Source organism: Periophthalmus magnuspinnatus, chromosome 22 (genome assembly GCF_009829125.3).
Source record: "Periophthalmus magnuspinnatus isolate fPerMag1 chromosome 22, fPerMag1.2.pri, whole genome shotgun sequence".
In the NCBI taxonomy this organism is placed as follows: Eukaryota; Metazoa; Chordata; class Actinopteri; order Gobiiformes; family Gobiidae; genus Periophthalmus; species Periophthalmus magnuspinnatus.
In genome coordinates this window covers 4962289-4989710 of record NC_047147.1, presented here as the reverse complement: position 1 = coordinate 4989710, position 27422 = coordinate 4962289, and the positions used below count along the sequence as shown (strand labels likewise).

Below are 27422 nucleotides of genomic sequence, written 5' to 3'. Positions count from 1 at the left end.
TTTACTTAAGTAGATTTTTCATGTGATACTTTTACTTTTATTTAAGTATTTTTGCCCTGGTATCTGTACTTTTGCTTAAGTTTTATCTGTACTTTCACTTAAGTAACAAAACTGAGTACTTCTTCCACCGCTGCATTAAACCCGTCCATCTCCACGGAGACGAGCCTCGTCTGTGTTACCAGGCCAAGTTACAGGTCAGATCTGTGGAGAGGTGACCCATGTACAGAATGTATATACATCAAGATATTTTTAATAAATAATCATTACAAACACGTACAACTGAATAAATGCAAGACAGAAATGTTCCAGGCAAAGCAATAAACTCAGGTGGCAAAACCAACAGTGCATCTTTAAAACACATGGAAGACAGCACAGTTTATTTATGCTTTTACTTTCTTTAAATTATATATTCTTCTATTTGGGTAAAGTCGATGATAATTTGAAAAAGAACTTGCAGATCAGAATGTTTAGGATCCTGTTGCGAGTGGGAAAAAGGTTTTTCAGCACAGTACAAGGAAATGTTTAAGGGCCGAGGCACCAAAAATGGAAAAATGGGTAAATGTGATGTATGATATTTATTTTATGGAGAAACTGACTCATACTTTAAGATTAAAAACAGAGACATTTGATAATATATGGAAAGACTGGCTGGATTTTCTAAAACCACTAAGATCGGACTTTATTTAAATGTCATTGTTCCCCTTTTTTGGGGGGTTCTGCTACTCGGATGTGGTATTTATAAGAGAAAAAAAAAAGATGTATGTCAATTGTACACTGTATGCATATTTTGTACTGCAAAATCAATAAAAATATAATTAAACAATAAGAAAAAAAAGATATTCTGTCTTTATTTCTAAGAAGCAACTAAATATTTCAAAATATCTTAATGCTCAATATTCTCTTTGTTTACCTCAAATAAGTGCAAGCTATAGACAAATAAAAATTAAAGCAAAAAAGTGGTTTGGACTCATGATGCACAGTGTATAACTCCAGGATGATAGAGCGTCCATAGAGCGTCCCTGCCCCACAGTGGTCGTAACGTGACATGAACAACAATCTCACTTATTCACTGTTTACAGCTTGTTTTATTTTGAAGGCTTTGGGGAAGTTCAAATGTTTTCTGTCTTTTGAACTTCACCCACTGACAGGGGTTTACAGTTTGCACAGGTGAAGCCCAGTGTGTGTCATTTGTGCCTTCAGAGGTCAGGTGGTCCACAATGCGACGGGCTCCTTTGTTTATCACTGTCTTATTAACTGTAGCGTTGGCTTATTACGTCTACACACCTTTACCTGAGGCCTTACAGGGGAAATGGAAACTTATGTTGATGGATGCAGCATTTCGGACTGTAATAAAGTTTGTAAGTTTTGTATTTTATTCACATTCCAAACAGAAATAAACTAAGTGTGAGATTAGATTGGAGCATTAGGTCAAAACACAGTGAATTTAAGTAGCTAAATTAATGATTTTTGCTTAGTTTTTGTAGCTGAGTAAGTCTAGAGTGCAAAGGACAAATAGTGTGGAGATTGTATAACTGTAAAATGAATGAGTTTCAGTAATAGACATACATGGTGAGGGATGTATAGTATTATTAGGTCTATTTTATTAGTTTTTTTGACATTTTTGTTTACATTAGGGTTAATTACTGCTATTCCTGCTACCAAAATTGCACTTACTTTAACAAAAATGCTCTGATAAATGCTCAAAGTACACATAAACAGTTACTTTATAACTAAACTTTTTATAGTTACTTTCCACAACTGTATCTATGACGTGCATGAAAATAAACTCTCTGCTCACCTTTGATCCACACTGGCCAGAGATAGTGAAGAGTAATATAAATGAAATAAGACAAGGGCAAGTGCAAGATAAACGTTCTTTTTCAAATCTAAACAGGACAATACTAGTCTTTTATCTGTAAAAAGTATAACACAAGTTGAGGTGCAGATTTTTGGTGCATTCACAGTTGAAATTGTGACTAAACTGGAACTAAACCCAAAATAAACAAAGCCAGAACTAAATCAAGACTAGAACAGTGCACATCTGCATCAGAAATAAAAAATGTGAATGCGCTTTTGAGAAGAAAAAACGTTAAAATGTTTGTTTGTACACACAGACATCCTTTCCTTTAACTCATTTCACTGAGGCATTTAACCAAATAATTATAATCTGCACCAAAAAACCTCCAGTCAGTTTATTTGAACCTTTATCTAGTTTATTTTTATTTATTTATCTTTATTTATACAGAGAGAGTCCAATGAAAGCACTCAGACTGTTCAAATACACAAAAACACAAACAAAAAACAAAAGAAATAAGTAAATAAGACCATTTAAAGCACATATGACAAACTCAGGCCCGGGGGCCCAATCTGGCCCGTGGTGTAATTATATTTGGCCGGTGAGATCATATCAAATGTGCATTAGAGCTGGCCCGCTGCTGTACAGCAAATGCGCCACTAATAATACAAATCCCAGAATGCTTTGCTAGTGCGCTGGGGCACAGTCGAGATCAATGTGCAGAGTAAATTTGAATGTAGTAAATTGAGCTTGAATATAATGTTTTCTCTGTGCACTTTTTCTACTCCAAGACATGAAGTGTTAATAGTTAGTAGATATTATTATTATTATTGATTAATTAATTAATGTATTTATTTATTGTATTTATTTATTTTTTTGGCTTGTTAAAAAAATATTTACTTTAAAAAGGACCCTGAAAGGCAACAGAGAGACTTTAAAAAAAAAAAAATCTGAAATAAATACCACTGATGTGTCTTTTATTTCTCATATGTTTGTAATATCAAGCTCGAGTTGTTGTGTTTCAGCAAAATATCAAATCTGTCAATCCAATCAATCCAAGGTCCAGAAAGTTTCAAAAGTTCAAAGCGGTTGCCCATCTGAGCCGATTTGACACTTAAGTACGATTGCGTCCAGTGGCTTCTTCCATTTGTCCATGAAAAGCTGAGAATTTCCATCAATATAAAGTCCAAGTTTGATCATAGTCAGAGTTCAAACATCAGTGACTTCCACAGAAAAACAGAGGGAGGATCATCACCCACTTTACCATAATACTCTTTGTGGGGATCATCAAGACTACCTGAACAACATGCTCATTTTGTACCAGCGAAGGGCCGAGATATGTATTGACAAGCCATAAAAAAGTTCAACATGAATAAAATAAGTAATAATTGTTTCACTAGTACTTGAACAAGACTGTGGCTGACTACTAGACTACCAAAATAATGCTTTGTTTCAGTTCGTATGTTCTTGTGTGCTTCCTCCAGGCCGTGCTGAAGCAGTGGCTCGGCTACGGCCACTACATCCACACCATCCGAGAGATCGCAGAGTCCATGGAGGTTGAAGTCGGCCCAGATTTCCTCCCTGGAGTTAAAATGACAGAGGAGACTTTTGGTGGTGTCCCGGTCCGAGTGTATGAAGCGTCTGGGAGAGAGGGAAGACTGAGGAGAGGGCTTGTGTATTTCCATGGAGGAGGATGGGCCCTCGGCAGTGCGAGTAAGTGTGTGCTGTAGTGAGACAAAAGACTAAAGACTAAAGATTTATTTGAAGATTACTTGAAGATTAATCCAGCAGTTCTTGAAATAAAGTTTTCTCAGTCTATGTCATGATATACAAATGTTTTTATTAGTTTTTGGTACTTTGATACTTTTACTTTTCAGTCTTGTTCGAAAAAGTAGTGGAGTAGAAAGTACAGATACTGCTCTTCAATGTAGTGAAGTAAAAGTAAAAATGATCCGCTGTAAAATGTACCATATTTTCTGAACTATTAGTCACTCTAGAGTTTAAAAAAAGCATAATAATGAAGAAAAAAAGGCAGTCGTGAGTGTGACCGTAACGAAGATGTGAAATAATATACTCAGATGCAACTTACACTGCCTGACCAACAAAAAAAGGTCACACACTCTAATATCTGGTTGTTCCGCCTTTAGCTTTGATCACGTCACACATTGGCTGTGGCATTGTTTTGATTTCGCTTCTGCAACGTCACAAGTTTATTTACATCCAGTGTTGCATTAATTTTCCACCAAGATGTTGCATTGATGATGGTCGAGTCTGACGCTGCACAAAGCTTCTCCAGCACATCCCAAAGATTCTCAATGGGGTTAAGGTCTGGACTCTGTGGTGGACAATCCATGTGTGAAAATGACGTCTCATGCTCCTGATCCACTCTGTCACAATTTGAGTCCGATGAATCCTGGCATTGTCATCTTGGAATATGCCCGTGCCATCAAGGAAGAACAAATCCACTGATGGAATAACCTGGTCATTCAGTATATTCAGGTGTCAGCTGACCTCATTCTGCTGAACCTAGACCGAACCAACTGCAGCAACAACGACATATTTCTTTCGTTTGGTGTAGTAGCTGTGAAAGTGTAAAGAGACGATGAAGCGAAATACAGAAAAGTGCAAAGAAAAGACATCCGAGTTCAAAATACACTCCTTAACTACCGCTCGTGATAATGTCGAACACGGTAAACATGATTTGTTTGTATTTATTTAAAAAGTTATTAAATGTATCAGAGCTAAGAACATTTTCCTTTATCTGTCTTTTAGTTTTCATGAGGTTGAAGTTGTGGAAAGAGTGAAAAGGAATAAATATTGGCCATGAGAACATCAGTATGAAACATGAAGTCCTTTTTTTAATGAAGAAAACCAGGGACTGTTGCTGAACCTCGACCGGACCAACTGCAGCAACCTCAATTTAAGTATTTGTTTAGTTAAATCCAGGTGGTGACTCTTTTTTTTGGCCAGGCAGTGTATATTCCACATATAAGTCACATCTGAGTATAAGTCGCACCCCGGCCAAACTCTGAAAAGAAAAAAAGTGCGACGTACATAAAGTACAGATACCTAAAAACAGTACTTTACTACTTTTACTTTGTTACATTCCATCCCTGGTATGTAAACAGCAGGTATTTCTAAGATTTCTAACATTTTCACCTCAATAAAGACAAAAGGAGGAACCACCAGGTCAAGTTACAGGTCAGATCTGTGATAAAAATGAATGCTGGATAGATGCATTAGATTTAATGCCATACTGTGGAACATTGTAGGAGAAGCAGTAACATCTCCAGGAGACAGGAGACGCCTGAAACGAACGTCCAGACACTTTAAGTGTATAAAAGTCGTCACAAACTCGAGCCCTGTGGATGCAGCTGGACAACGGAACCAATCAAACTGTTTGTGTGTTTCTAGAGAGCGCAACCTACGACAAACTGAGCCGAGTCCTGTCTCACGAGCTCGATGCAGTAGTGGTCTCTGTGGAGTAAGTATCTGCGTTCAGTGGATTTATAGATACTACAGTCTGTGATGTAATGCGCGCGATACTTAAAGGGTACGTATTACGCTATTTTCTGATCTGTGTTTATAATTTTGAGTCGTTTTGTCATTACAAACAGACCTGGAGTTGTGTTTTTTTGTTTCATTCACACAGTTTAAGCCTTCATATTTAGGCTGAGTTTTTCTCTCAAACTGAAAACACTCCATTCCACCTTGTGATGTCATCATGTGGTAATACAGGAAGTGCTCCACTGTGTTTTTAAACTTCACACACCTTCATTTCTAGAATCATTTTTAGCCCTGGAATTGTCAATTATCTCGACTGAACTAAATGTTAAAGGAGCTGTTAACTTGAAAACTACCACTTGATGACATCACAAGGTGGAACAGAGCATTTTGAGCTTTGGATAAAGGGTGTGAATGAAACAAAACACAGCTCCAGGTCTGTTTTTGAGGAGGAAACAGCATTATAACATGGCTTAAAGCTCAGTAAACTGGATTAATGTAGGACTTTTAAAATCCGATTATTGAGAAATCTGCAAAGAAAGTTGAATTTAAAAATCATAAAGTTGTGTCTTGTAAAAAATAAAATGAGGCTGTATTTCTGCGTCATCTCGTTTGTGTCATAGATACAGTCTTTTCCCCGAAGTGCAGTTCCCGGTGCCGTACTTGGACTGCCTGGCTGCATCGAAGCACTTCCTGTCTGCGGAGGTTTTGTCCAAATATTCAGTGGATCCGGGGCGAGTGGGCGTGTCTGGGGACAGCGCCGGGGGCAACCTGGCCGCAGCGGTGTCTCAGGAGGTGCATCACTTTAGAATTATGAGGATGTAATTATTGTTTAGAAGCAGTGGTGTTAAAGGGTGAGTCAGAATTAAACTCAGGACAGGAAGTGAGGCGAGATAATTGATGGTTTTTCTAGACTGTGCTGGTGTCAGACTCCAGATGAGGAGCTGTGAAATAACCCGTAGGTCAGGGGTCGGTGACCTTTAACCCCCAAAGAGCCATTTGGACCCGGTTTCCAAGGAAGAAAACACTAGGAACTGCAAATACATTTTGACTCTAAAATGAAGATAACACTGTAGATATATATATTTTTTTTTTACACTTTGCATAAACAACTAAAGTGTGTTGCTTATGAAATCCATGAAGCACTACAGAGAAAATTTTACTTTGTTTATGTAATGAACACATTTTGAACTCTTTAAAAAAATAACAAAAAAATTAATAAAACAAGCCGAGCTGAAGCTAAATATTAAATATAAATATTATAAATGTTTAAATTTGGACAGCCATATTCTGCATCTTTGTGTCAGGTTCATTTACACCTGCAAATGTGTTTTGGGCGGCGTTTTGGCGGGTAAACCTGCTTCTGCAAGTGTGGCGCTTATTTTGAATGACAAAGAAATATTTGAATTTAAATGGTGGAGTTATCACATTGCAAAAGCTGTACTTACATTTAATTCAAATCTAACATAATAAGCCACATTATCTTCTCTCACACTTTAAATGCAGTTTGTGAGGTTTGTGTTGGAAATTTCATGAACATGACCTGTTTCCTCAGACACAATATCAACATGTCTAATCAAATATTGCTCCACACTTATGTTGATTTATTCTCAGTTAAAAAACAAACAAACCTTGTGCTTGATGAAACTCCTGATGTGACATAATGTTTTAATTCTCTAGACGATTTTTATCTGATCAGAAAACAAACTCGCCTCACGAGAGTCTCTCATTTGGGTTTACAGTTTATACAACCAGGTCCAGTTGGTTTGTCTCTGAATCATCTGTACCTAAACCCCAGCGCCTGCACTCATTAAGCACTTGTGAATCAGTGCTAGTGCAGCCGCTGCAGCTCATTGAGTCAAATCTGGAGGCTCTGAGCTTCACATGAGGCCTGTCGATAAACAGACTGAGAAAAGCTCGCATCTATCCTCCACAATCTGCAGGTTAAGGCTCTGGACACACAGGTTTATGTGTGATTCTTAAAGCAGTGACAGCGTAGGACAGGATTTTTACCGATACTGTCTCCTAAATAACAACGCTAGACTTAATAACGATAAAATGAATGTTAAAAAGTTAAAATTTCTATATTCTCTTAAAAAGCTCATATTACACTACTTTTTGAAGTATGTTATGTTATTTCCTCATCAAAAACAGACCTGGAGTTGTGTTTTGTTTCATTCACACATTTAAACACATAAACCCTGCAGATTTAGGCTGAGTTCTTCTCTTAGAGCTCAAAACACTCTGTTCCACCTTGTGATGTCATCATGTGGTTATACAGGAAGTGCTCCAATGTGTTTTAAACTCCACTTTCTCTAGAATCATTTGGATCATTTCAGCTAATCTGGAATTGCCAAGCTCTACTGAAATAAAGGTAAAAGATCGCTGTCAACTTGAAAACTACCACTTCATGACATCACAAGGTGGAACAGACACAGACTAATAATAAAGTGTTAATCAAACATGTGTGAATGAAACAAAACACAACTCCAGGTCTGTTTTTGAGGAGATAACAGCATTAGAACATGGCTTAAAGCTCACAAGAGTCAACATTTAAAGGTTTTAAATCACGCAAAATGAAGTTTAAATGTACAATTATGTGTATAAATTGAATTATACGTCTAACATCTCTGCTTCATAGTTACTAATCGGACTTATGCTAATCCACAGATCGCCCAAGACCCCAACATGAGCATCAAATTCAGTGTCCAGGCTTTAATTTACCCTGCGCTTCAGGCTCTGGACTTCAACACTCCGTCTGATATCCAAAACCACGACGGTCCCATATTGTCTCGGGACAGTCTGGTCATATTCTGGATGCAGTATTTAGGTATAGATCTGTCTTTACTGGAAAAAATCAAGTTAAACCAGCACATGTCCCTGCAGCAGACTCTTCTCACCCCTGAGTTACGAGCTCGATTTGACTGGAGGAAACTGCTCTCTCCAAAAGAACGACAGAACTATCGACCAATGGTGCCAGAGAAAGGGTTGGACGGTATTACAAAAAAGGTCCCCGCGCTTCTGGACGTTCGCGCTTCTCCGCTTTTGGCCGACTCTGAGGTGTTATCCAAATGTCCCAAGGCTTACGTTGTGACTTGCGAGTTTGACGTGTTGAGAGACGACGGTTTAATGTACGTGAGGCGCTTACGGGACGCCGGCGTGGAGGTCACCAGCGTTCTCTACGAAATCGGGTTTCACGGCTGCGTCGGTTTCATGGTGGAAATGGAACTGGTAAAAAGAGCACAGACGGATTACGTAAACTGGCTACGGGAAAATCTGTAGTACAGTAGTCCCTTGGGTTACGTTCTAAAAATAATCCGCAAAATTGTCAGCTTTATTCTATTATTCTCTTTTTGTCTGTAAAACCCCTCACCACACACTTTATACACATTTCTCACACAGGCATTAACATTTTCTCACATTTCTCTCTCGTTTAAACTCTCTCAAAGTTCAAACCTTCGTCGGTGCATTACGTTTCATCGACATTGTGGGTTTTATCAGGGAAAAACTTGCAAAATAACCCGCAACAAGAGAAATCCACGAAGTAGTCAGCTTTATTTTTTATAATTATTACCGTATTTTCCGGAGTATAAGTCGCACCGGACAAAAAAATGAAGAAAAAACATATTTCACAATCACATCTGAGTATCCTCGGCCAAACTATGAAAAAAAAGTATGAGTTATAGTTCGGAAATATGCTATATATGTTTTTAGCTGTAAAACCCCTCACCACACACTTTATACACTTTTCTCACACAGGCAGTAACATTTTCTCATATTTCTCTCTTGTTTAAACTCTCTCAAAGTTCAAACCTTCTTAGGCGCCTTTGTCGGTGATGAAAATGTGGGTTTAAAATCAATCAATCACTCAAACAAGAATGACATTACCAAATAAATATTCTTTAATGTAAACAACAAACACTTAAAATTAAGGCAAAATAAAAAATGTTTTCTATTTTTTTTAGCTGCTCTTCTCAGTAAAAACCTTCCTTCCCAAAACGCACCGAATATGATTTTTAAATAACATCAAATACACATTTTACACATAACTGAACAGATGTGAGAGCTGCAAAAAGGAGCATGCACGAGTTAAAATGTCATGAATTCAGAATATGTGGTTTGGGAGGTTTAGCAAAATGTGATAAAGTTGTATCGTGTTATCATTTGTTCTAGATTATTTGAGTTTTCCAAGATATCGGTAAGTTTGTTACAACTTAAACATATTTCAGTCAAAAAACGTTTGCCATGACAAATAGAAAGGAGAAATTGAGAGAATTAACCTAATATTTTACACCAACAACATAAAAATAAAACTCATTTATACCAACTCGCTTAGTCATTCAGAATTCTAGTCATTTTAACTGTACATTTTCATGACACTGTACAACTGTAGCCTCATGGAACCAGCAAATACGTCTTTCTAAATGTGAATAAAACAAATACGCTACAGTTGTTTGTGGATTTATTGCTGACCATTTCATATTAAGTTTTTTTTTCCTTGTTAATGTGTTAAAATGTGAATATTAAAAGACGTAACCACTTCACAAACACAATACAGATATGCTCAAAATGTCAGTCACAAACAATTAAGATACATCTAAATTAATCTGAATTTTAAGAACAGATTAGAGTGGAAATGTTTTACAACTCTTACTAAACCAAATACTGTAGTGGTACCTACTTTAGTCGTTACGGTCACGTCTTAAACATGCAACTAGCTCGTGTTATTCAAGTGTATTTGTAGATGTCGGCCAATACTAATGACTGTGTTAACTTTATAAACGGGGCTGTCATTATCAACTCAACTTTAGATAATTTGCTAAAAAGATAAGGAATCAGTTTTAAAACGTATAAAAAGGAAATAAATATATGTAGGCCTGTGTTACGAATTAAAAAAGGGTTTGTTGTCCCAGGTCCCAGGGTCTTAAATGCCCAAACTGGACCCTTTTCCTATTCATTTATATTAAAGGGGGGCCCACGTGAGGCTTCTTGCCCTGGGCCCCCAAATTTCTGTCGAAGAACAATCAAATGATTTCAATGGTAAAAAGTCCTCAAAATTCCAGTCAGGACATTCCCACATGAGGACGACTATAAACGTTTTAAGTGTCTCAAATAAATCTTCAATTTACAGAGTCGGAAATTTCAAAATATGTCCCAGTCTTCAACAAAGGAGACAGTGCATTTATGTGAATTAAGTTTATGCTTGTTTAGATTTTCTTCATTCATAATTTACCAGTACTTTATCTGGTTATTGTCATATAAATATTTACAGCCACAAATTAAGAATCTGGTGTCAAGTCTGAAGAATTGAACCTCCAACTTTTAACTTCTCAGAAACTAGCGACTTTATAGAACGAGGTGCCATGTTGTTTCATTTTCAGGCAAGTTACTGAAACTGTCCTTTGTTACCTTTTTACAGTGTGTGAGAGTTTCAAAAGCTAGAAATCTAAAATGAGGAGTTAAATGGACCTATCTATCGATCTCTTTTATGTGGTCACTGTGTATACTTCATGCAAACGTGCTAAAAAGAACAAAAAACTACTGAAAATAAACAAACCAAACAAAAAAGTGGATGAAAATGAAATAAAATTTAATGATTTATGTTGAAAATTAAACAAAACAAACATCAAAAACAAGGAAAAGTAATCAAAACTAAATGGTTAACAGAATGCAGTTTCAGAAAGCACTCATTAACACTTAGTAAAAGCCGATTAACCACTAGAAACAGAAACAAAACAAAACCAAAAAGAACTCAGAAAACAAAATAAAAAAAAATCAGAAAAAAAAAAATCAAATAAATCAAAATAAAAACTGCAAACTTTAAGATGCACTATGTAACTTTTCGGAAGGAGGATCCACCTACTCGTCTCCAGCCTGGAATATTTTACCGTATGGCATTAAACTTATTTTTATCCATGTCTGCTAATCCACAGATCTGACCTGTACATTTGCCTGGTGGAGTCAGCTGCTCGTCTCCAGGGGGACTGACACATTTAATGCGATACTATGAAATATTCCAGGTAAAGCAGCACCACCTTCATGGAGATAAGCAGGTGGTGGATCCTCAGACAGAAAAGTTACGCAGTGCACTGTTAATAGTTTTACTCTGAGTCCATTTTCAAACTTGAGTACCTCTTCTTAAACTTCCTAAAATGCTGTTTCTCTAGTCCAGGCCTGATTACCTCCCTTTGGTCCACTCAGACTCCCTGCTCCGTACTGGGCCTTATATTTAACAAACTGAAATAAATCCACTTTAGATCAACATAAACCACATTTCCACATTATAATTACACTGTCTGATATATGCAGTCAGTGGTGATATCATACTATTCATTAAAAGCGCTTTGCTTTTACACAAACTGGAGGCAGCATCTTTAAGCGTCTTTAACATGATAATGTAAGGCAACTACTTCTAAATAAAGAGTTGATTTGAGGAACATCTCCCCTCTTCTTTAGACTATAAATTACCATTAAAATCCTTAAGAACAAATCACTTTTAGACTTATTTTACATTTCCTTGAAACCAAAACCTTGTTGTATTTTAAACACTTTTGCATTAGTGTGTTGTTAAATTGATGTTCTGAAATAGCAACACTGCCCAACAACTGCAGGAGCTATTTAAAAAGACAATTTCCCAAATACTCTTTAACACAATACAAAAAGGTGCAGAATAGTGATTTTACAAACTTTTCAAAATAAAAGCCTGGTATATATCGCCTCCTTACCACTTAACTCAATCGATTGTCTCTTCTCTTACTTGTGTCCTTTGTTGGTCTTGAAGGACACTTGCAACACCTTGTCTCCTAGACGATAACCGTTGAGACTTGCGATCGCCATGGATGCCTCCTCGTAATTTGTCATGGTAACGAAGCCGAAGCCTTTGCACTTGTTGGTGTTGAAGTCGCGAATGACTTTGACGTTTGTCACGGCTCCGAATGGGCCGAACATCTGCCACAAAACGCTCTCGTCTGCGTCCTGCGTCAGGTTGTAGATGAAGATGCACCAGCCGTTGTTGCTGTTGCCGGGGACGCCCACACCCCCCATCCCGCTCATGTGGTCCACCCCCATCGGGGAGAACCTAGGAGTCAAGAAAAAAAATGAAGACTGCTTTCAACAATGCAATACCCTCATAAAAAAAAAAAAGCACTGGATTTATATAGCAATTTTTAAGATGCCCAAAGTGCTTTACAGTGAACTATTCACACAATGGAAGCCTCAGCTGCCCTGGGCCAGGCTGATGGAAGTGAGGCTGCCAATCTGTGCCATCAACCCCTCCAACCACCAACAGTCTCATAAAAACTATATACCAGGCAATAAGGGTGAAGTGTCTTGCCTAAAGACACAATGACGTTTCCATTCGAGCATCTGCTGCTCCAGTGTGGCACGTGTTATCAGATCTGACAGGACCACCTACTCTCAGATTATGAATATTTCCTTTGGAAATGCCATATAAAGTTATTCCACATGTTCATCAAGGATGCACCACAGTACTCAATATGATAATGATTCACTCACATTCAATACAACCTTCACAATACAATGCACACGAGTGACTCACACGTCACTACAGCAGCGTGTTTCAGATACACAAGAAAACTCAATAAAAGGACCAACCCTACTATTATTTGAACAGAGAATACACAGTGTAAAATGTTTTGTTAATTGATGTTTTATTCATTGATAATTTCAAAAAATATCCTGACCCATGTATCGATTTGCATTGAATTGTGAGAAAACTGTATTGTCACATCCTCAGTGCTCAAAAAAATATTCTAGTAAGAAAAGGTCCATTTTCCAACTGTATGAAAAATCTCTGAACAACTACACTCTCGTCTCAACCCGACAAGCTCCAAAAATAGATGGATATATAAACCAGAGAAAGAACAGGCAAGGTCGATCCAGTGTTGCAAAACAAACATGGAGGCTTACGCAATTATGAAGAAATGTTTGAAACAGGTCAAATACCAACAATGAACTGAATAACAAATACAGTTCATCAGCTACTTCTGCTTCAGTTTGGAGGAGTTTGCTGATCAGGCCATACTTTGCAATGACATCACGCTGGGAGGTACTGCATTGACGTCTATGGAGGGATGTTAAGCAGTTACCATGGTGACACAACACACACATTTGCAAACAAAGAATGGTACATTTTTAGGTGGTCTGATCAATTGATTGATCAAAATAAATTTTCAGGAAACTAATCAACGACAGGGTTATATGTCCCTTTAAGGCGTCAACCCAAACCCTAAATTTCAACAAAAAGGTCAAAAAAGATGTGACTAACTGAAAAACTGTTGGCTAGTGCGAGCTAGTTTGTGACTAATGTAATTTGAGAGTGACCTGTTTAACACAAACCAGCGCACATGCTGTAGTTCCAACTAAATCAATTCCTTCAGGTCCGAAAAAAAAAAAAAAAAAAAAAACTTCAGACAGAGCAGAGCCTCCAGTTAGCTTCACCCCCCATATTTCAGCTCAAAGGTTTCAATAACAAGACATCTAATACCAACATGAAGCTCATACCTGAAGCGCTGAGCCTGGTGGTGCAAAGGTCCTCCAAATCTTCTGGAGGGGTTGGGAAACACCTGAGGAGGGACGAGCTGAGCGTTCTTCATCTGGTTTGGATTTGCAGCAAATTTCACGATGATTGGCTCCGTGGCTCCGGGAGGTTTTTGCCCGTTCAGATTTTTGATTGCCTCCTCTGCCTCTGCACGCTTGTCGTATCGGATAAACGCCACTCCGCGGGACGCACCTACACGCAGAAATAAACGTGTGATTGACAGGAAACAATCATAAGAGATAAACAACCTACTTATACTGAACTCCCCTTAATGAGGCAACTGTCAGGAACAACAGATACAGACAGGTTTGAATCAAGTAGTTCTATCTTAAAGAACTATTGTGTTTGTTTCTGCTTTATAGTTATAATCTATGACACCCGTGGATCGCTGTGTTATAATTTGCACATTTGAAATTGCAATGTTCATCCTAAATTATCACAACAAAGAGCTGTGTAGCTGTCGGTCCCTCCTGTGGATCGCTGCAGATCACAATAGTGAGCAGCTTCCATTTGTACCAAAATGACTACACAACGCTGCCAAATCCTATCATCAATTAATAAAATAAAATAAGGGAACGAAGTAAGTTTGCCAATTATATGAGTAACGGGGTTGATTGGCAATATGGCGTCTTGAAAATAAGCAATTAAAGATTGATTTTTGGAGTGATTTGGGCATGTCTGAGCAAACTTCAAGGGCGTAAATAAGAAAGAGAAGGTCAAAGGCTCTGAAAAATCAATTTTGCAGAATAGGTCTGCTTTAAATAACCCACATGTGCATTTATACCCCCTGTCACAGAGCATGTCGCAGGGGGTAGGTCTGAGAAGAGCTGCACAATTTTGGGGGAAAAAAATCTAGTATCGTTATTGGAGTTGCGAATCATGTTTTAAAAGTGCAATTTTGTTCAGAATGCACATTGTAAAGAAGGATTGATATTGGAGAAAAGACTGAGATAGGAACTGATAACAATCAAACAAATTTCAGAACATGTTAGTAGAGGTCTAAGCTACAGGTACAAAAAGACTTTTCTATTGACCTTATTAAGCTCCACCCACTTTTGCCTCTAAATGTTACTAAACCACACTTTATTTGTGGTGGCACTTATGGTTAAGAGGGAATCCTATTCATTTCAATGGAGAATTTGCCAAAAGTATAGAATGTATTTGCTGTCAAGATCCGCAGCCCCACGCAAAATAATACAACCTGAATAACGTTGGCAGCGCCCACGGCAACTTCCAGAATAAGGTGAATAAAATGACATTTAAAAAAAATTCTACTGTCTAAATAATTGCAGCCTTTGCCACTTCCAACTTAAATTGCTCTTTTGATTTGATTGTGATAAATTGTGCACATTTTCAGATCCACATTTTCCAACCTTTCCCTACAATTCTCAAGTTTTTTTATGTGAAATAGCAAGGACGTCAATCACCTTTCGTACCTGTGCCCTGTTCTATAAGCAGACGAGAATTAATGATCTGTCCGTATCGGGAGAACATGTCCTCTACGTCCTTCTGGCTTAGACCGCGAGGGAGGCCGCTGATGTACAGGTTGGCATCTTTAATAATGTCAGAGCTTGGCCGTGCGTAAGACACCTATAAAGAACAAGCAGCAAAAGCATTAGAGAGTTCCACAGGGAGAATAACAAGGGAATTAGAGGCTTATAATGAGGACTGATTTGCTAATTATTATAAGTAAGTAATAAGTATATATTAAACAGTAGTTGAGATATTTCTTTTAACATTCATATTGGCAATTTAATTTAAATAAACTAAACATTAACCTTATGGACAGATTAAAAAAAAAAAAAAAAAAATCTGATATGTGGGGTGGAAGCATTAGAAACATTACAGCAAAACATAAATAAAATAAATGAACATCTGAAGGGGATAAATAAAATGTGACTGTAGGGCTGGGCATGATGCAGAACACCACTGTACTTGAAAATATTTAGAGAATCTTAATTTTTTTGGTAATATGTTTAGGGCATTTTGTCAATCACTATAACTTGTGATATACAGTATGTGACAGGAGTCTGTAGGTTTGAGGTTGCCAAAAGAAAAGAAAAAAAGAATGAATTATAATAGTTTTTCCACATATATTCAACATGGTGATTTTGTTAAATATATGTATTGAATATTGTACAGTAGTCAAACAATGTATTACCTTGTCCTAATGTCATAAAGGGATGCAGCTAACAATAAAAAAAACAAAATAATAATAATGTCAACTGTGCCAATAAAATGTATTTTAGTTTAAGCTAAAATATGCTTCTTGATAAGAAAATATTTACATTTATTATTAGTAGTATTTACAAAATCACAATACATAATATAATCTGGTCTATTTTTATTATTTATTAAACAAGCTAGGAGTCCGTTTATATTCAACATAACGATTATTAAAATTAATTGATTACTTGTAGACTATTTATTGGTGGCATATGGTTATTGATCATTTAAATACCTGTATAAATTGCCCAGCCCTAGATGGATGTACATAGAAACCAACAGAAAGCATAAATATAAATGTATAAAAGTATAAATTAACGTAAAATAGGTCAAATTAAAAGGCAGACTGAAACAAACATGTCAGAGGGCGATCAGTGAGCTGGAGAAGCCTCAAGAGCTGACATGTACAGGGACTAGAGCTAGTTAGCGACAGCACAAGAGCCACAATAGAGAGTTATGACATGAACAAGTTTGTTTTGAGAATTGTAGAACACCTGTTTGCACGTTACCTTGATAGTTTTGGACTGAAGTCTTAGTCCATTCAGAGTACTGATAGCTCTTTCTGCATCACTAGGGTTTACATAGTTAACAAATCCGTACCCTAAACTGTGGCCTAGAGGAAAAAAAAAAGAAAACAACAAAATAAAAACAAAAAAAGTTCAAAAAAATCTGTGAAAAAACAAACAAATCATTAAAAGCAAAAAACAAATCCAAACATTGCGTACTATTCGAAGCAAACAAATTGAAAATCTATTGTAATAGAGTAGAAACAAATAAAACAGCTCTAATTAAGGTAAAATTATTTGGAAAACATGCCCAAATTAAGTAGGAAACAAATTTGATATTTAAAACAAATTTGAAAACTCCTGCTATAAATAAATAAAACACTAGTCAAAATTTACAAGCCAAAATTTGGTTCAAAAGTTCATTTTTTCGTGCTCCCCCTTATCAGGTCTGTCTTATTTGCATTTTGGGTTGCCGTGGTGATATCCCTCCAAAGCTGGGACCTACCTTGCACTTTGTCCCGTATTAATTTAGCGGAGTCAACCTCCCCGATGCTGCTGAAGAGGCTGTGTAGTTCCTCCTGTGACATGCTCTGTGGCAGGTAGTTTATGATCAGATTGGTCTTGGCATCCTTGTCCGCGTCCCCACCCATGTGGTCTTCGTAACCGTTCGACATGTCAAACACCTCCTGCTGAACAAAGTAAATTGTCACGCTTTTCTACTGTCAAGGCATTCAAGGGGGGGTGTTAAGTGTCTTGCACAAGGACACAAAGATGGCATTTTTCCTGTGGGAGCTGGAATCGCACAACCAACCAGTGGGTCAGTCGACTTGCCCACTCTCCCAAAGATGTTTATGTCGAGAGCGGGACCTGAGTAAATAACTATTAAAGGAATTCTTGTGTGGAGAAATTGAAACTAAAAAAGAAATCATTCATGCCTAGTTGAGTGTACTTTCACCCACGATTAATTAAAATAATAATAAATAATAAAAAAGTAGTATAGTTTATTTGGATAAGCTTATGAATTTAAAGCAGGGATCCCCAACAATTCTGTGATGTGGTGACTCAACACAGCTTATACATTTAACCCAAGGGACTACCAACTTTTAGAGGTATGAAGGCAGCATTTAGAATGGTCTTATGTAGCTTTTACCATTTAGATAGTGCTGTGAATGTGACCTGGCAAACATCCATTCATGCAGAAAAAGAGGGGTGTGATTGTGTTGGCCGGGCCTTCGGAAACACCAGCAATGAATGAAAGGTTTGTACTCGACTGTGAGCATTGACTGTGTGTAGCGTCACTGTTTTAGCTTGGCCCACTTGTGATAGACTGACACCAGTAAAACATGTTTTTGTCAAGTCATTTTGATACAATAAAATCAAACATAAAGATGCTATGTCTGTGTAATCCCTCAGTCGTGCAGATCTGACCCATAGCAACACACAAAGTTTAAATTTGGCAACCGGACAAATAGTTGTAGGAGTGAAGACTTCAGAACTGAAGAAGTGGCTTGGATGAGCAGCAAAACGTCTTCATCTTCCTTTCTTTACTCTTTATTCGTCGGGACCATGTACAAATTCATTAATCTGACAAAAAAAGATGATTTGTACCAGATTTAGCTACTGTTATTTTCCATCGGCAGTCCCTGGGCAGGTACACACATTAAAATACACATTTCTTCACTCCTACAACGATTTGTCCAGTTGACACATTTAACCTTCGTCTTTTGCTACCTGACACTATGTACTTCTGTGCATTTGTTTCTCATTTTTACTTGGTGTGAGTCAACATTAAGGAATTACAGCAGACCTTGAGAACAATACTTACTTTTGTGTACTTTGTATGTCCTCGAATTGCCATGAAGACACCTCACTGCTCTGGAAGCTGCGAGAAAAGCATGGTCAATAATTGGTGTGACAAAAATGACAACACACACAGGTCATACAGGTGAATCATTGCATAAAAAACAGGTTACACGAGAAACAACAGATTATTATGAAGTACTGCACACATTGGCAGAGCAAGTTTGGGTTTATTAATCATGATAATAGACAGTTTCATTCTGCGTTCTACATGAATCCATTCATTCATCACAGAACAGTACAGGAGAGAAAAAAACAACCGCCCTATTCGACAAATGATGGGTGTACACAAAAGAAACAATGCCTCTTTCTTATTTCATATTAATATACGTGTTTATTTAATCAAGCAGTAACGTTATATCAAATATTTGCTTTAGTTTGTCACTTTTGCGTGATTTCGTGACCATCACCACGGCAACGCAGCGGCTAATGCTAATGCACGTTTGTCCTCTCCGATGAATAAATCTACATAATCCAAAACCTGTAACTAGAAAATCAAATGTAAAAGCAAAGCTAGACTCTGGTAAACTCACGTCGTAAAATTGTATATTAAATGTGAAAAGACTAAAATCTGAAAAAAGAGCGAAACATTAGCACAAACAGCTAACACTTTGCTAACACACCATGCTAACAAGCGGGCCATATGAGGCTAGGATTAGCACAAGCAGCTAACACCATGCTAACAAACCGAATATACAAGTCTAACATTAGCACAAAAGGCTAACACCATGCTAACGAACAGAATATACAAGTCTAACATTCGCTCAAGCAGCTAACACCACTCTAACACACCATTCAAACAAACGGGCCGTACTAGGCTAAGATTAGCACAAGCAGCTAACACCATGCTAACACACCATTCAAAGAAACGGGTCACACTAAGCTAACATTAGCACAAACCAAACTGAAGAATGGGCATGGATGAGCAGCGAAACGTCTTCACTCCTACACGGTGTGTCCAGTTGACAGATTTAAACTTTGTCTTTTGTCATTAGCACAAACAGCTAACACGATGCTAACACACCATGCTAACACAGGCCATACGAGTCCCCACATCCATAATAAACCTGAAACTGCCGCAGACTTCACGTGCGGTTATATATCTTTTTTTTTCCTCACCAGTTTTTGTAGAGACTCGTTTCTCGCCTCCTTTTAATCCAGTTTAATCGTGGACAGGGGCTAGCAGCAGAAGAACCGAGTGGAAACACGACAATGCGCCGTGACCCCCGCAGCAGACGGTCTGTGTCCAGCCCCTGATGGTGCCACGCCTCTGCAGCGCACAGAGCATCATGCTGCTGCTTCTACTGCTGCTCACAGCTGAACTACAACATTTTAATACTGTATTGGTACGCTATTTTACTGTGCACACGTTTAATTTGATCTTTCATTACATTTTACGATGGCTACATATGCTCCCCCCAAATACAACACCCCAAAATTTCCATAATGGTTGACTCTGGGACACTTTTCCTAGTTTTGGTAACAGTCTTGGCTCCTCTGATCAGATACAACCATGAAAGTATAATTATATCCATAGATACAGCCAGGAGCACTTCACCAGCAGCCTGTTTGTGTCATAAACTGTATAAAATTGAAAAAATTGAAAATAAAAAGGCAAGGCAAGTTTATTTGTACAGTGCTGTGCTTTACAGAATAAGAAAGACATTCAAATCACAATACAACAAATCAAAACATAAATAATCACAAGTAATCATCATAAGATTAACATTAAAGGAAAAAAGTGCAGAATAAAACCTTTAATAAAAAAAAAAACAAATTCGGTCATATGCACAGATAAACAGAACTGTTTTGAGCCTGGATTTAAACATTGTCAAAGTGGAGGCCTGTCTCACAATTTAAGGAAGATTGTTTCAGGTTTTAGTTGCATAAAACTGAAAAATAAAAAAAGGGCTCAATCAGAGGGACAGGGGAACCACCACGTGGATATTACCACCATATTAGCCCAGACCAAACTGATAGTTATTATACTTCCAGGATATCTGACATGGTGAGTCCTGCCAGGTGGGTGTGGGTCACGTGAGCACAGGTGGCGCTCTCAACACTCATGGATCTATTAAAATAACATCACCAGTCAGATAAGGCAGGAACATGGAAGTAATATACATCCACCTACTTGTATTTCTTTATTGACAGCTTCACTTGAGTGTTACTCACACTTGCACAATGTGTGTAACACTGAAAGCTGCTCTTGATATCACCTAAATGCTGCACGTTACACGAAGCACCTTGTTGTTTTTGTTCTGTTGCTTGAAGAACAGGCGCAGAGGCACGGAAACCGTTCTGTACATCTTGCAGGGAAACAGAACATTTTTCACTTTTGTAAGAAAGTAAGCGATGTATTATATTTGTATATTGTCCACAAACATGAGAGAAAGATGCTTTTGAAAGGAAAATGGCATGTGCTTGAGTGGTTTGGTGGCAGTGCTCACTCATATGTCCTGAACACAAGTACCTGCACCAAGTATAAACCCAACACCACACTATCCTCCACAAAGAACCTGTGCAGCACTAAGCAGAATGAGGAGCGTGGACTTAGACCGAGAGGAGCGTGGACTTAGACCGAGAGGAGCGTGGACGGACTGTGACCCTGCAGCCATGACCCGCTGCATGTGCGGATGTCTCTGGAAGAAAGAGCTTCAGATGGAGCTCATAGTTTTCACTTTTTTGGAAGGTCTTTCAATCCACCATTAATTAAATGTCAAAAAAGACCTCTCGATATAAAGTGGAAAACCTAAACTCCTGAAGGTGTCAAGTGCTGCACATTGGAGATATGGTAAGGACATGTGTTCTTTACTAATTTTTCTTCAACCACTGACTGTACACTGCTCGGGAATTCATCTGCAGATCTTGAGTTTGGTTTGGACCAGATCAGCTCAAAGATCTGACCTAAACTGAATGTTTTGGCTTGAACTTCAGTCACTTTCCCCAAACTGTTATACTGACATATACTAGACACTGTCCAGTCCTGATAAGATAAAATACACTATTTGTTGTCAACTGCTAAGCTAAACCATGCTAACTTTAGTATTTAACTATTAACCTAAAGCACTGCTCTGACGTGTAACTGAGTCTCCCTTGAGTTTTCAGGTTTCGTGGTGGTGACTAACATGCTAAGCTAATCACCAAGTTGATTTTGTACTGCTAAGATAAACATTGCTAATTAATTCATAATTCATGACGTCTGTAAACTCTGCTAAAGTGGATACTGGAATATTTTCTACATGTGTATAATGTAATCTAATATGTATAGAAAAAAAAATAAAAATAAAAAATCTGAAAGCTGGAGATTGTCATTTCTCTGGGACATGTTTCCTCTGTGCTTCTGTTATAAACATTTACAGAGGAAATAAAATGGCACCTCATGTCACCCAGAGCAGTGGCGCCACCTGCTGGTCATCAGCATCATAAATTTAACACACAGCAGTGGTGTTTGAGGATGATGAGTCGTTGTGAATTATACTTTTATATAGATAAGACTTTCAGATCAATACAAATATTGAGAGTTGAGCAGATTGTGTCCAGTTTCATTTTAAGGTTCAGCTTTTGTCCAATGAGCGATAAGAAAGAAACGGGTCCCTCATCAGTGTCACCACCGGCACCAGCAAAATCACCTGAGGAAGAAAAAGAAAGTACTGTTACAGCTTCCTCTGGAGAGCAAGTACAGTTAGTACAGTAAATATAGATATTTAAACGTGCCAAACTGGGGCTGTAGACTGGAGGATTTCAGAGAGAGAAAGAGAAAATAAAGTGAGTTTATTGACCTACCAGCACCAGACACACCACAGCAAACATCAATATAATGATGTCCAAAAGGAAGTGAAAGAACAGTTTGAGCTTCACTTTACAGCCCTAAAACAGAAATGGTTTTAATTTACAACAAGTCAAACACATTTGATGGCTCCTGGTGGTGTATAGTATAGTGTTTTTGGTTTTAGTTTTAGTTTTTTTTTTTTTAGTTTTTTTTTATGTAGGACTATACAAAGAACCAAGAAAAAAAACACTACCAAATTGTAAAAACCTATAAAAAAAAATAAATAAATAAAAATGAATAAAATAATCCACCAGAAAACGCACTTTTGTGTAATATTTATAGCATGTGTTAAATATGATATGATATTCGATCCATACTGTTTGATAAAACTGATGAGGCTGGAGCACGGTGCCGTTGCAGGAGGTGAAGGTTCGATTGCAGCAGCTGTGAGGGAGAATGTGACCCCCAGTGTGAATAAACCAGGAAGTATCCATCCAATCAGTGAAGTTCTGAACACCACAGCACTCCATCTGAAACACAGACACTCTTTATTACACTTTATGGATAAACAGATGCATTATTACTATTGTTTGTTCTTAATTGGACCAAAGTATCACCAGGAAACCTTTTAGTTAAAACAAAGACCAAACATTTTGTTTTATTATGGGTGTTTTTATTGCACTGAAAATGCTCTAATCGGGCTTGCATCTCCACAAACCTGACTTCATTTAGCCTGAAGGAGGACCTCTGCCTCTTCGTTTCCATGGAAATGTTCCGTTGGCTATAATATTCCACATTGGAACATTTTCCATGGAGATAAGATGCAAAGTTTGGTTTTAACTTTCACTTTCTATGGAATTATGCATCATGTGTCACCCTGAAAGTTACATGATGTTGCTTTTATAATGTTACAATGAGTCTAAGTAATTTCAGTCGCGGATCAATAAAGTTTGTTGAATTTTTATTGGCAAAATGTAAATAGTTTTGCACACTCCTGATCCTCAAAGGTATAGTGTTGTTGTAAGTAGTAATGTTCAATTAGTTTTTTATGAAATTAATGATTGTCAGGGTATTTTTTTTTAAAGAGAAGTAGCTTTTTTTAAATGATGTGCAAAAGTGCAGCGTCCTAATTTAAAGTCGACCTTTTCCTGTAGCGCGTCCACAGTCCGTGAGTCCTGGTCCTCGCTGCTTCCTGTGTATCTCTGAAACACGTCACTCAGAGGAAGAAGCTCTGAATCAAGCTGAGGTCAAAAGGTCAAATTTCAAATTGGCACCAAAACATCTACAACAAGATCTTTAATTTATAATATTTGTACCTGAACTGAGCGGTGAAAGGCCAGAGCTGCGGCTGTACTCCCCAGGCAGAAAACCACAAAAAGAAGATAAAAAAACTACAAAAAACACAGGGTTTGGTTTAGAAAATGCATCGTTTTAACAATAGGTTATCTGTACTTTCCTTCTCCTTTTTCATATGCATCATTTTTAAGGTAGTAGCTTTAACATGCACTTGTCTATGGAGCTACCAGGCAAAGTTACAGGCCAGATCTGTGGAGAGGCGACCCCATTCGGAATGTCTTTGAGCAATTGAAAAAGAAAATGCCGTGGAGAATTGCACAAAAAACGCACTTGTATTAATCAGAAACAGAGATGCCTTGAAATAAATAAGATAATCAAGTGAAATAGAAGTACATCCTTAAATTAAAGAGCCGCTAAGTAACTTTTCTGTTTCCATGGAGACAGGCAAGACATACCTTTAAGCAATTTGTAACAATATACATGTGTTTTTTTCATGGTTCCAGACTTACCAATCCCTGGAGACATATCGAATCCCTGGTGCTGACCCATGACCCCAGGAACCCGCTGACCAATAAGAACGCGGCGGTGGCAAAGGTGGCGAAAAACGGCAGCGTCATGTACGAGGACGGGGAGAAGAAGGTTGTACTTTTCTCTCTGAACGTCAGGAGCAGGTAAACTCCAACCACGGCCACCGCTAAGCCCACCAACTGACACAAAGAAAACAACAAAGTCAATCAGCGTTTTGACACAACAATGCAGATTTTTACGGAACAATAGGTCATTTTAAAGTTCACTGTGCAACATTTCTGTCTTGCATTTATTTATTTACAGTTTTACCTGCGTATTTATTAAGTAATGTGGGAAAAAAACTTGGAAAAACATCTGTATCTGTACTGCGAATCCGCCTCTTTGCCATCATGTCTTTGTCTCCGCGGAAACAGATTAATTTAATTCTGTGCTGTGGGACATTCCTCGCAAAGCAAAGCCAAACAGTACGTGCGAACCGTCCACAAGAAGTGTTACACAATGCAACTTTAACACACCTAAACTTTATAGCTTTGTTTGGAAGGAAATACTGCACGTTTTTGACAACTTTTAACAGTTTTCTCATCACAGACATAGAGAATATATTGAAATACTTTATATACATACATTTTTACTTTATGGATAATATTACTCTCCTCTGGTCATGGTTACGTTTTACTAAGTCGCTGTATTTTTCAGTAAACATTAACTTTCTTGAGAAACAGTTGGTATTTTTAAAGCTCTGGTCCTTAACAGCTTCTCCATAGACAAATACATTTATAAAGTGATTAAAATAAAAGTAATTATGATCCTCGTACATGAGACAGAAGACGTAAGATTGATTTTCTTTAATTTTGTCACGATACTATAAAGTTTTTTCAGTACAGAGGAAATGTGGTCTGACACTAGTTCCGTATTTCTTTACAACTGTAACTGTATGCACTTTTTTTCCTTGTATAAAAAAATAAATCCCATCATACACTGCTGCGTTTATGTATTTGTTGCTAAAGTAAATGATCTGATGTTGTATTGTAAAGAAGAAAAAAAACTAAGCCTGACTCACCCAAAGCAACTGGCTCAAACACTGGAGCGCTGTTTTCAGATTTTTCCGTCTCTTCTCGTTCATGTCGTCTTTTCAGAAAACCCTGGTGAAAATGCTTCTTCTAAATAAGCACAATGAGGATTTACAGTGGCAAAAGAGCACATGACTTTATAACCATAAAACGTGGACTTCCTCAAGAAATTCAGGAAGAACTTTGACTGTTTGTGTTATAGACTACAGTAAAGAAAACACACATGAAGTGAACTCCTGCAGAGAATTATTGAAAAAAAGAAAAAGGAAAAAAAAAAGACAGATGAACTGAACATTTTTACAAAAAAAAGGGGGAAAAAAAGAGTTTTAATTTCACAATAGAGGAAGTTGGTAACGCTGATAATCATTCACCCACATCTGCGGCTAGACAAAATTTACAAAAACATCAAGAAAATAAGAAATCATTTAGATTTTAATTTGACTTTTAGTTTTAATTTTGATTTTTGTTTTATTTATTTTTTATTATTTTTTTTTAATTTTGTTTTAATTAATTTTTTTTATTTTAATTTTTGTTTTAATTAAAAAAAAAATATTTTTTGTTTTAATTTAATTTTTTTAAATTAAATTTATTAAATTATTATTATTATTAAAATTAAAATTTTATTATTTTTAATTTTAATTTTTGTTTTAATTTTAATTTTTGTTTTAATTTTAATTTTAATTTTTGTTTTAATTTTAATTTTAATACAGTAATAGTAGCTCTGTCAAACTGTCAATAAACTTTTTTCTAAAAAACTTTTTTTGTTTTATTTTTTCGATAATTTCAAGATTGCTATGAAGTAAAAAGAAATAGGAAAAAGATTGATGATAAAAAACAAAACACAACAAAAACACCAGAAATCCCCGAATAAAAAGTAAAAACACTGTCAGACAATGTTTTTATAGATTACAACTGGACCTATTCTTACACTTAATTTACAGTTAATTTATTTGTTTTTTTATGTTTATTAGGGGCACAGCTGCAGACACATGAGCCGTAAGATAATACAAATAGTCCAGTGTAAATACATTGAAAACTGCACAAATCCCAGTCATCAGAAAGTCAAATTGTAAGGAAGTAAATCTGAAGTTTATACTCAGACTATAAATCAAACTTAAACTGAATTTGAGACTTATAATATAAAAAGAGCAGTCATATGTGTGTGAGGCTGTGCGTGTTCAGAGAATGAGGAACTTACTGTTCAACTTGTGCAGGAGGTTTTTGTACGACGCTTTTTCATCGTGTGAACGGATCTGAGCTTAAATATACTCCAAGACAAAAGTACTCCCCCATGTCTCCTGCCTCGACTCCGCTTATGGTCAGTGTGAAATCTGGTTGAGATCCACTGCTGCTGTAGTGACTTGGAGTATCAGATGCACGAGAACTTATTTTACATTAAAATAAGAGTTTAGGAGGATGTCCAGGTTTCTGATGGTACCAGCTCAGGTCAGAGCCCACTCCTCTGCTCGCTGTACATGACACAGATACTGTTTGTCCCAGTTGAGTGGAGATGGTCCGAGGAGACTGGGTCACTGATCCACAGGAGACGGAGCCTGAAATGAAATTACATAATACATATTTATTTTATTATAGACCTGGTTTTGTTCTGATTAAGTCCCAGTTTAGTCAGAAGTCTATGGATTCTGGTTGAGTTAATTTGCCCCAGTGTCATCTATTCAGTCCCTGTCAAAACCTGGTTTGGACTATAACCTTCTGGTCCTGGTTTAGTCCTTCTATAGTTCAGATTTAGTCCTGGTATAGTCTTAGTCGCCCTTAGTCTTATTACATGTATAGCCTACTCCTTAAGTCCTGGTTGAGTTTAATATAGTCCTTGTTTAGTTTAATTAAAATGCAGTCTTGGTTTAGAACTTGTTTGCAGCTGGTTAATATCATCCTGGTTTAGTTCTAGTTTAGTCCAAAGGTAATTATTATCACAATCAAAGTCTTACCTGTAAAAATGATGAGCGCTGCAGCCAACAGCAAAGTCCCCACAGTGTTCATTGTGACGAGCTCAGAGTGAATGAAGAGCACAGACTGGTCCTGCTGTTTATAACTGAACAGAGCTGAAGCAGTGAAGCAGAACACACATGAAACACATGAGCACCCTCAAACAAATGAGACTGACACTGAAACATCAACTCATATGTCATTTTAGACCTGGTTCAGTCCTGGTTTAATCCTGGTTCAGACCTGTTTACAGTGTGGGCGGAGAGCTGCTGACCTCGACTGGGTCGTGGCGGTGGAAGGAATACTTTGAGGATCTCCTCAATCCCCCTGTCAGGTCTTCAGAGGAGGAAGCAGAGAC

At 37.3% G+C, this 27422-nt stretch overlaps 3 protein-coding genes across 6 annotated transcripts; 1 reads left to right on the top strand and 2 right to left on the bottom strand.

The window, feature by feature from the left end:
• Positions 1-1167: 1167 nt before the first annotated feature.
• Positions 1168-9748, top strand: nceh1a (neutral cholesterol ester hydrolase 1a). Its single transcript, XM_033988158.2, has 5 exons — positions 1168-1358; positions 3280-3508; positions 5210-5279; positions 5923-6094; positions 7970-9748. Exons 1-5 carry the CDS (start codon positions 1218-1220, stop codon positions 8579-8581), a joined length of 1224 nt encoding a protein of 407 aa, XP_033844049.1. The 5' UTR covers positions 1168-1217; the 3' UTR covers positions 8582-9748.
• Positions 9749-10870: 1122 nt separating this feature from the next.
• elavl1a (ELAV like RNA binding protein 1a) lies at positions 10871-19759 on the bottom strand. 4 transcript variants are annotated; one of them, XM_033988162.2, is made up of 7 exons: positions 19571-19759; positions 18417-18473; positions 17097-17277; positions 16595-16698; positions 15287-15449; positions 13823-14051; positions 10871-12377 (listed from the first exon to the last, which is right to left on the bottom strand). In XM_033988162.2, the coding sequence occupies exons 2-7, from the start codon at positions 18447-18449 to the stop codon at positions 12053-12055; spliced, it is 1035 nt and encodes a 344-aa protein (XP_033844053.1). In that variant the 5' UTR covers positions 18450-18473; positions 19571-19759; the 3' UTR covers positions 10871-12052. The 4 variants fall into 4 exon arrangements, with proteins under 4 accessions (XP_033844053.1, XP_033844055.1, XP_033844054.1 ...); XM_033988164.2 differs by having other exon boundaries at positions 15296-15449; XM_033988163.2 differs by having other exon boundaries at positions 15296-15449; positions 17097-17280; positions 19571-19757.
• A 2001-nt stretch (positions 19760-21760) lies between these two features.
• On the bottom strand, positions 21761-25199 carry tspan37 (tetraspanin 37). The gene is made up of 7 exons (XM_033988165.2): positions 25108-25199; positions 24029-24226; positions 23540-23614; positions 23366-23464; positions 22601-22753; positions 22238-22321; positions 21761-22083 (listed from the first exon to the last, which is right to left on the bottom strand). The coding sequence occupies exons 1-7, from the start codon at positions 25168-25170 to the stop codon at positions 22009-22011; spliced, it is 747 nt and encodes a 248-aa protein (XP_033844056.1). The 5' UTR covers positions 25171-25199; the 3' UTR covers positions 21761-22008.
• Between the last annotated feature and the right edge of the window lie 2223 nt (positions 25200-27422).